The sequence below is a fragment of the Nelumbo nucifera genome, chromosome 8, assembly GCF_055504915.1.
Source record: "Nelumbo nucifera cultivar China Antique chromosome 8, China Antique-T2T, whole genome shotgun sequence".
Classification (NCBI taxonomy): Eukaryota; Viridiplantae; Streptophyta; class Magnoliopsida; order Proteales; family Nelumbonaceae; genus Nelumbo; species Nelumbo nucifera.
The window spans coordinates 58,307,289-58,318,064 of NC_142656.1; the positions used below are offsets into that span (position 1 = coordinate 58,307,289).

Sequence of the window (10,776 nt, forward strand, 5' to 3'; positions counted from 1 at the left end):
GGTTCGAGAGTCCTTTTCAGCCTTCTTTCTTTTTTGTTCTTGGTTGTGTACTGTAGTCGTATGAGACTACTAACAGCCCAAGCCGTGGTGTATAATCAATAGGAAATTAAGAGGATGAGAGGAGAGAATGAGAGGAGAAAAAGAAAAGAAGAGAAGAAGATTTCGAATGAAGGATTTCAGAAAAGAAGAGGATGCTTAATCTGCCGCCCCCTCTTTCTATTTATATTAATTCTGAAGTAAGGATAAGACTGCTTACATGGCAAAATTAAAATCCTAATAAAAGACAACAATTAAAGTCCTAATAAAAGACTAGCAACTAATTGTGGACTGACACTTAAATAACTAGTAGTTGTATACGAGTACAATAGAAAGAAGCGGGGACCACATAGTAGTTGTATACGAATACAATAGAAAGAGGTGGGGACCACATCAGTGGTTTCTACACTCCCCCTCAAGTTGGGAATAGATGTTTGTCATTCCCAACTTGCATAGATCTGCTTCTAACTTCTTCTTTGAAACTGCCTTGGTCAGAAAATCAGCAAGCTACATGTTGGAGTTGATATATGGAAGACAGACTTCTTGAGATGCAACCCTTTCCCTAATAAAATGTCGATCGACTTCAATGTGCTTGGTTCTGTCATGTTGTACTGGGTTATGAGCTATATTAATAGCAACCTGATTATCACAGTACAACATTAGAGGTTTCTCATAGGTAATACCCAATTCATCAAACAGTGATTTCAACCATAGTATTTCAGCCACACCATTTGCCATGGACCAATATTCAGCTTCAACACTGGAACGAGAAACAACATTTTGTTTCTTACTCCTCCAAGAAACAAGGTTACCTCCTACAAAGGCACAATATCTAGAGGTAGACCATCTATCATCAACACAACCGGCCCAATTTGCATCTGTGTAAACCTCTATCTTCATGTGATTATTATCCTTAAATAGTACACCTCTGCCTGGACACCTCTTTAAATATGCCAATATCCTCTCAACAGCAAGTAGGTGGGTAGTTCTGGGAGAGTGCATATACTGACTAACAACACTAACTGCATAGCTGATGTCTGGTCGTGCAAGATAAAGATATAGTAGTTTACCAACTAATCTTTAGAACATAGCTTTATCTTCAAGAGGCTAGTGATGTTTTAAAGTATTCTCTCACATTATCGGATCTGAAAATTTTGATTTTTACCCCAAACTGGGTTAAAATCATCTGATGAAAGGTCTGGGTTAGGGTAGGGACCTCATCTCAAGAACGCATCAAGTAGACCCAAGAAAACCGGGTATAGTCATCAACAAACAGCAAGAAGTATATGTACCCCCCCATAGCAGTGATGTGATATGGTCCCCAAACATCGATATGCACAATGTCAAAAGGAACACTACTTCTCTTATTACTTAATGAATAGGTTGTTCTACAATGCTTTGCAAGTTCACAACTTTCACACTTTAAACTGGACATTTGGATAGATTCAAATAAACTAGGAAACAAGCTTTTCAAAGACCTAAAGGATAAATGACCCAATCGGTTATGCCAAAGCATGACTTGACCAATAGATTGAGAAACAAAAGACCCTCTAACTTCACTACCATCCCACTGTGAACTTCCTTCAAGCAAATAGATTCCATTTGTCTCACGGTCAATCCCAATCACCTTCGTTGTCTCCAAGTCCTGAAAAGCACATCAATCAGGAAAAAAGGTTACTGAGCAAAACAAAAGACAGGGAAATGGCACTAGACAACTTGATGTCTCCCTTGCCAAAAATGGGAACAAGTGATCCATCAGCAATAAACACCTTGTCTTTGCCAAAGGATAAGTGATAGGTAGTAAATAGTAAAGGCAAACCAGTTATATGATCAGATGCACCTGAGTCTATTACCCAACAATGTTCAGTGTTACTTGGAGATGAAGCATGATAAGTTGAGGCCCGTGTACCTGAATGAGCAAATGCTGAGGTGGGAGGAGCTGATGTTGTGACTGGCTGAGATGATGATGCTGAATTACTAACCTCCTTTTCCAACCGAGTCAAGGCAGCTCGGACAGCAGCTAGAGTGTCTAGTGGTGCTGCTCTTGTGCCTAATGAGGTTGCACAATCAATAGTAACAGTTGTATTAGCATTCCCCTTTTTGTTCCTGAGTTTTGCGGGAACTAGATGAGGATATAGCTTCCAACAGGTTTCTTTGGTATGCTTAGGTTTCTTGCAATGTTCACATATTAGGTCCTTCTTGTCTTCCTTCTTCATATCTCTCTCCTTATCCCCCCCCCCCCAAACTTGGGTTTAGTTGCTGCCAAGGCTGATTCAAGTGGCGAATGCTGTAACATAACTTTCCTTCTACTTTCTTCACTGTGCACTAGAGAGTAAGCCTGTGATAGAGTCACACTGTCTCTTGTTAGAAGCTGTGGTCTCAGAATTCAGACCAACTAGAAACTCAAATACCCTATTGGTTTCAACCTGCTTTCTGTAGGTCTATGCATCTTTCTGGCTTTCCCACTCAATTGTTTCTAAGTGATCAATCTCATGCCACAAGGATTTCAAGGTGGAAAAATAGATCGAGAGTAGCTTCTCTTCTTGCTTAAGGTTATTCACCTTACATTTTAGCTCATAGGCCCTAGCAACATTGAGGGGTTGGGAGTAGGTTTCTTTCATGATATCCCAAATTTCTTTAGTTGTTTTTGTCCATAAATAATTTCGGCTGATATGTGGTTGCATGGAGTTACACAGCCATGTCATAACCAAATAGTTCTCCTGAACCCATTTGGTATATATTTTGTCCTCCTTGGCTGGTTCCTTGACATCTCCCAGTAAATAACTTAGCTTTCCTCTACCCCCAATAGTCATCATGGCTGATTGGGCCCACTCTAGGTAGTTTGACCCATCAAATTTTACAGTGGTAATCTGAAAACTGTTCTCAGGTATGCTACCAGCACCACTAGCCCCTAAATAGTTTTCCCCTTGGCTCTTAAACTCCATTCTTTGTCAAGAAAAGATTAACAAATGCCTTTTGTATCACTGAGACTGGGTAATTACACCCAGAATTTGCTATCATCCGAACCTACTTTATCCTTCTAGGTTGGCAATCCACCCAAAAAAGATAACCTTCCAAGTACAACTTAGAGTGCAGGGCTGAGAGTGCAAGGCTGAAACTAACTGCAGCCCTAGAATTGGCGACAGTCAAGAAACTAGAATCTTGAACCCAGAACCAGTCAAAGGTCAAGAAACAAGCCAAGAACACAACTAGTTGAGCCGCACCTCTTAAAGTAACCAAAAAACTATTCTTTTAATGTATCAAGAACAGTACGAGAGGAAAAAAAACTTTCAGTCGAACCTTTGAAATAACCAGAAAAGGTAATCCTTTTAATAGAAAAGATTGACTTACTTCAGCAAAACTCTGGCCGCAACCTTCAAAGATAAGTCTGAACCCTAATCTTGAGGGTTCTTCCTTCTGACTTTCTGGCCACAACCTTCGAAAACAAGTCTGAACCCTAATCTTGCGGGTTCTTTTTGCTGATTGTTGGTCATCCTCTAATGCTTCACCAACAATCTCCAAGACTCAGCCGATGATCCTTTTTGCTGGAAATTTTCCAATCCTAGGAAATTCTTATGCAGCCGGCCATGTCAGACTATCATAAGATTTCCTAGGTTGGCTCTGATACCAATGTAGTCGTATGAGACTACTAACAGCCCAAACTGTGGTGTATAATCAACAGGAAATTAAGAGGATGAGAGGAGAGAATGAGAGGAGAAAGAGAAAAGAAGAGAAGAAGATTTCGAAGGAAGGATTTCATAAAAGAAGAGGATGCTTAATCTGCCGCCCCCCTCTTTCTATTTATATTAATTCTGAAGTAAGGATAAGACTGCTTACATGGCAAAATTAAAATCCTAATAAAAGACAACAATTAAAGTCCTAATAAAAGACTAACAACTAATTGTGGACTGACACTTAAATAACTAGTAGTTGTATACGAGTACAATAGAAAGAGGTGGGGACCACATCAGTGGTTTCTACATGTACCAAGAAATCAACCTGTAAAAGGTTCGTGTGATTGGTGTGAAGGGTTTAGAACCTGTTTTTTTCACCTTTTTTGTGGATCGTGTGATCCTTTGTGGTGTATTTGTAGGTCAAGAGCTGATCTGTGCTTGCTGTAAGCCTGTAACAGCAGTTAAGTGGAAGTATTTTTTGTCCCAGTTGGTGATTGTTCCACTATTATCTGATGCTGTATGTGTTTTTCAGCAATCGTACTGTGTGTGAACTGGATAAAATCATCAGAAATTATTCCCCCTATAGTGCTGGACTGTGTGTGGACTGAGAACAAAGTAGTAGTAGTAGTAGTAGTAGTAGTAGTAGTAGTAGTAGTAATATTACTATTATTATTATTATTATTATTATTCCTTCCTGGTTTCGGTCTACAGTGCTTTTTTGTCCTCCTATGATAAATCAACTGTGACCTAAAGTGACCTTTATGGCTTCTTAGGATTCAGATGCCTCTGGTGTATCCTCTATTTATAGTAGGGGGATTGATTTGAACTTCCTGATGGCTATTGTTCCCCTAGATGGGCTTAACCATTTCAATTGGTTGAAGGGGATCAAGCTGTATATCACTGCAAGGGGAAAGATTAAAGAACCTAGATCTGGAAGTGTAGAGCATGACAAATGGAACTAGGAAAACAGCATGGTGGTGTCGTGGCTGTTAGTGTCTATGCAGCCTGAAGTGAGAAGGAACTTCATGTGGGCTGAGACAACCTATGAAATCCGGGAGAAAGCTAAGTCTACTTATTCTGACAACGACACTATACTAAGTTTTATCGAAATGGGATTCAGTCACTGCAAGGCCCGTTCAAACAACCATCATAGCCTTGCATTGGGAATATCTCCCCATGAAATAAAGCATAGAAGTACGGAGATGTTCCCGATGCAAGGCTGTAAAGGCTGTTCGAACAGTGTTCAAACGGGTCTTGCAGTGACTGAAGCCGATCTCAGTTTTATCAGCTACAAGCAGAATTATCTACTTGTAAACAGGGGGAGAGAAGTAGCTGGACCATTATCAGAATGTGAACTGGAAGTGTGATGAGGATGTCAAAGCTTACGAGACTCTTGTTTCACAGCAACTGGTGTTTGAGGAGAGTATAAGTGTACGCCCTAGTGCAATCTGAGGACAGGAGAAGTTTGATGAATAGTTCTGAGGGAGAATCAATGGCTTTGGTGGCGAAAGGAGGTGTAGGTACAGGTGGTGGAAATTCTTTTAAGGAGTTTCAGAAGAAGGCAAATGACAAAGATAAGTTATGGTGCAGTCATTGTCAGAGGTCCAAGCATACTCGTGACACTTGTTGGGATCTTCATGGGAAGACGAAATGGGCTCTAGAATTGAACAAGAAATCAGGTTCAGATCAGAGTAGGAAACCAGGGCAGCAGGGTCCAAGAAAATCTAGTGCAGCAAATATGGCTTCTCAGGAAACTTAGTTACCTACTACTACTGTGAGTCAGGAACATTCTTGTGGTTTTGATCCTAGGGAATATATTATTTTTGTTTTTATTATTTTAATAATAATTAATATCATTGTTTTTACTATTAATTTATTAATATTTTACTAATAGTTTGTTAATAACTTATTATTTAATTATTAATATATTATATTTTATTAATATTTATTATTTTGATAATATTTTATTAATATTAGGGTTTGGGGGGTTTGTCAAGAGTTCTTTAATTCTTGACAGACTTTGGAATGGGAGTCCCATTCCTAAAGCCAACGGGGGAGCCTTAAATGGCCATTCCCCCATATGGGTGAATCCTATTCTGCCAAGAATGGGAATCGGAATCCCATTCCAACCAAACAAACAGTTGGAATCGAATGGGCCATTCCAATTCCGATTCTAGGCACCTATTTCAGGGAACCAAATGGGCCCTTAGAAGTGCAAATCTAGCAGTTATAACTGTATATTTAGGTAAAATTTATGGTGCATGAGCTGCACCTTGAGGCAAGAAACATGAACCAGTGATAAAGTGACACATCACAATTGGATATTTAACGTTGTTAAAGTCTTTAATGTTAAGTATGTTGGACAGACAAATTCAATTGTTTCACGGATGAACCTGTTAGGGTTGGTGGCCGAATTACAAAAACAAATAAATTCAGCCTGAACTCGAGGACCGATTTCTCAGAATTTGAAAATCCAAATTTTCTGGTCGATCTAGCACTGTACTTGGCCAGATTTGAGAATCAAAATTAAATTGAGTATACCTGATATGGAGAGTCCACAATTTGCAGCTCCTAGAGTGATAGTTCATGCCCAAAACTCAGACATGGATCGGCCTCTCAACTGAAGATGGCACAACTGGAACTTCAGGTCGATCCTGCAACAATCTTCAGCTGATTTTGATCTCCAACAAGTTGGGGTTAATGCAGCTGTGTGAACCACTTCAAATCTAATGTTTTCTTCAAAAACACAGCAACAATTGATGGAAGAACAGTCTCTTCCTTGGTTGGTTTGAACTAGGGTTTATGGGTGCAAGAGAGGAGAGAGTGCAAGAGAGTGTCTAGGATAGTGTAGGCCGACCTCTCCCTCTTGCCGCTATATATAGAGAACTTTCCTAATGTAATTAAGACTAATCCAAATCAGATTTGGGTTAAGTCTCTAATTACACTAAGAATATGGAGGTCCAAACCCATGTTCGATATAAGTTGTCATGTGACTAGTTTATAAAGGGCAGCCCAAATCCAAATCTGATTGGTTGAAATCTTGATTTAATGTATGCATTGTAGTCGAACTTATATAAAGGGCATCCCAGTTTACAAGACTCCTGCTAATGCATGGTCTGGGGAGGGATAGATGTATGCAGCCTTACCTCTGCACATACAGAGGCTGTTTCCAAGATTTGAACCCAGGTTGCAAAGGAGTAATTCAGCTATTGCGCCAGGGCCCACCCTTTGTAGTTGAATTTGTATATCTATTAGCAATTGTAATTGCCCTATTCTTGTTGTTTTTCTTGCACCTCCAGTCAGTATCTGCATTTGATAGTAGATCTATTAATATTTTTTCATTATACTGTTTCGTTTAATAGTTTGGTTCCTGTTTTCATCAAATTAAAGTTCTTCCTTTGCTTGTACCAGTCTTAACTTCCTAAGGTAATGCTTATCTACATTTATGGAGCTCTTAAAGTTTCTTTCTGTGCATTTTTCAGGACTCTCTGCTTGCCCTTAATAAGCTAAGGGAAGAAGTTGATGTAGAGAAGAGCAGAGCAAAATGGGATGACCCTAATCATGACAAGGATTTGGAAATCTGCATTAGGGCAAGAAATAATGCTTGGGTTATTGCAAGGCTTACAAAAGGCAAAGAGCTTTACATGGTTTTAGAAAAAGCAAATGAAACACTTCTTTATGCTTCAGATGCTGTTGAAAAGTTCAGCAACAGGTATGCATGTATATTCTGTTGTTTTTTTTTTTTTTAGGGGGGGGGGGGGGTAGGCTGTTTGACTTTCTTGTGGTTGTTTAAATAATTGAACCAATGAAAATGGCACAAACACCATTGCCTTTTTAGAGATTTAGAGAAACATTCTTAACATCAACCAACTGCAACCTGAACATTATGTGATAGATCTTATGTGTTATTTATCTTTGACATCTTGGTGTCTGTGTGCTGTAATCATAGTTTTCAAGGTGCCAAGGCGAGGCTAGGTGACATAGGATCATCTTATTGCCTAGGGAATTTTTTTAATGAATATCGTGAATCCTAGGGTAATTCACTAGTAGTTGTCTATAATCTTCATAAAAAGTGTATAAACTTTATATAAAGCATAGAAAATCAACTCATTAATGAAGAAAAAGGTAGAATAAAAAGAAATTTCAGAAAATAGAGGGGCTGAGCCCCTATTTTTTTATATTAATGATATTATACTTTACCTTCTTCAAAATAATAAATGTGTTGATTTGATAAAATTTTGAGTTATTCCTTGCTTATAAGGTCTGGATTTTGAAGAAGTTAAAGTATAATGTTATTAATGTAAACAAAAGGCATGTGTGGAAAGGAGCTGTGCATAGGGATTTACACATAATGCCCATGCAGTCATAATACTCCCATACCCTGTTTTACGAAAAATATTATCATAAACAAAAAAGGAATTATAGTATCTGTCCTTAAACAGTCTGTTCACTGCCGGCCAAGAGAGCAGTTTTCCCAAAATTTTCTGAAATACTGTATCTGTAGAGCTATGCTTATTCTTAAAAATCCTTGCATTTCTCTCTATCCATATGCACCAAAAAATTGCTACAGGAGCAATGTTCCACACCAGTTTTTCCCTCTTGGTGAGACTTTGACTCTCCAACCCTTCACAAAAATCCACCACCAATTCTGGGTAGCAATTTTACATCTCAAATAAATTCCCAACCTTAGACCATACCTCATAAGAGAATCTGCAATGTAACAGAAGATGGTTGACTGATTCATTTTTCTCCTCACATAAGACACATGGTAGAACCCAGCAGCATACCCTTCCTCACCAAATTGTCCAAAATTCTGTTCAAATAGGCAGTCCACACAAAAAGTGTTATCTTTGTGGGCACATTCTTACACCAAACAATATTAACGAGGATGGATTGTTCCTCTGATCTAGAGATGTAGTTGTAAAAGACTTGACTGAGAATTCTCTGGATTTCTCCCCACTCTCGAGTTCTTCTATCCTCTCTCACGATATCCACTTGAGTGCTATACAATTTATGCAACAATTCCACCAGTGACTCCACTTCCCAGTCATTCAAGCCCATACCACACTTCTTCTGCATTTGCATATAGTCTGCCACATAAGCCTCTTCGTCTATTGCTAACTCAAATAAAGCAGGATAAAAATTCTTCAATGGTCTGTTTTCGCACCGGACATCCTTCCAAAATTTCACCTGGAGTCCATCCCCAAACTTGATCCTTATTCCCCCTTGAGAAGAGGTCATAAGTTTCCCCAATGCCTTTCCAAATAGAACACCCATAGGATTGATTTGGCTCCCCCAGTTCCCAACCAGAATTTTTGTAACTATATTTAGCCACTACCACATTGATTTTCTCCAAATCTCCAAAACCACTTTCCCAAGATAGCTATATTGGCATCTTTCACTCTCCACACATCCAAACCCCCTTGATGCTTAGGTTTGCAAATTTTATTCCAGCTAACCAGGTTAAATTTTTCCTTCTTACCCCTCCACCCTCTCCATAAAAACTCTCTCATCTTTTTCTCTATGATATTTTCCATTCCAACAGGAATTGGGTATTATGAAAGTAAATACATGGGAAGGGAAGATAGCACAGTTCTCAATAAAATAATTTTACCTCCATAAGACAAATACTTAGCTTTCCAAGAGGACAATCTCTTCTCAATTCTCTCATAGGTTCCCATATTATTTTAGAATTACATTTGGCTCCCAAAAGCATCCCCAAATACTTTAGGGTAGTTTTCTCATTCTACACCCCCATTCCTCTGTCCAACTTTCTAATTTCTGTACCTCCCCCCACATTAACCAGCTCATTTTTATGCATGTTTACATGTAAACCTGGTACAACATCAAACCACTGGAGAACTGCCATAACATAACCAAGTTGTTTCATGAGATGCATCATACAACATTAGTGTGTCCTCAGCAAACTGCATCTATGATGCCTCTACCCTTTCATCTCTTACTGTAAATCCTTCTACAAATCCCCTGAAGTAGCTCTTTTCATCTTTCTATTAAGAGCTCCTGTTACACATATAAATAGAAATTGGGGATAGTGGGTCCTCTTGCCTCAAGCCATTGAACTTTTAAACTACCTGCAAGACACTCCATACAATAAGACTGAGAATGATGGAGTGTTGGTGCACATCTTCATCCAGTTCCTCCATTGGAGCCAAAAAAACCAGCTCTACCACTTTTCAATCTTGAACCAATCGTCTCATTAGTGACCAACACTCCATCCATCATGAGCCTTCCCAGCTCCCCTCCACATTTTGATATTGGAACTTTGGGCATCTGAATTATGATTTTTGTATCTATGAACCATATTTTGATATGGATGACAATGACTTGAGCTGGCAATTATGTTATTTAATTTCAGACTTGATTTTCTAACTTGATTGATGCTATTTTGACTCATGGTAAAAGACATTTTTACCAATCTGTTTGGGAACCATATATGCAGGTACTGCAATGGAACCTTTTCTTTGGATTAGAGTGAACAGGTTTATGATGCTAACGCTACTAGAGAATAGAACATGAAATATGTGCTCAACATGTAGGTGAAAGTACTGCTTCTTAGCCCTTCTTACCCTGGTTTTCCTTTACTGTGGATTCCTGTCATGCCAGAAAGAAAAGGAAAAAAAGAGGCCGTTAGAGATATAATTGTTTTTATTCTTCTACATGCTAAGAGATGCAATGAAAGTACATTTGCTAAGCCATGTACAAATGATGATCTTGGAGTTGACACATTCATGGTTATGATTTCTGAGTTTTTCATTAATTCTTGTAAATCTTGTTTTGCATGAGGTCATTGCATTCAAAATTATAAGATTTTGAGGCTGACATTTTTGGAAGAACTTTAATTTCACTTTGCAGGTAGAAGAAATGTAAGTAAATATTTTATAATAGCACAATAATTTAAATTCCCCAATTCTTTTTAGCCTTCAGCCAGAATGAAATACTGAGATTTCACCCAATTAATAATAATGTTGTAAACAATAGGTGTTGTAGTCATCATCGACTCTCGTTGGTAGATGGTCGAGTCTCCGAAGGTCCCAAGGGGATGGCC

General features: G+C 38.7%; 1 protein-coding gene across 4 annotated transcripts in view; it reads left to right on the forward strand.

Moving 5' to 3' along the window:
• Window positions 1-10,498, forward strand: part of LOC104612630 (vacuolar fusion protein CCZ1 homolog B-like) — a 70,080-nt gene extending 59,582 nt beyond the window's left edge. For all 4 annotated transcript variants that reach the window (XM_010280125.3, XM_088893278.1, XM_010280126.3 and 1 more), the window contains exons 9-10: window positions 7,193-7,422; window positions 10,171-10,498. In XM_010280125.3, coding sequence (XP_010278427.1) covers window positions 7,193-7,422; window positions 10,171-10,201 — 261 coding nt within the window. In that variant the 3' untranslated portion in view covers window positions 10,202-10,498. The remainder of the gene's footprint in view (window positions 1-7,192; window positions 7,423-10,170) is intronic.
• Window positions 10,499-10,776: the final 278 nt, after the last annotated feature.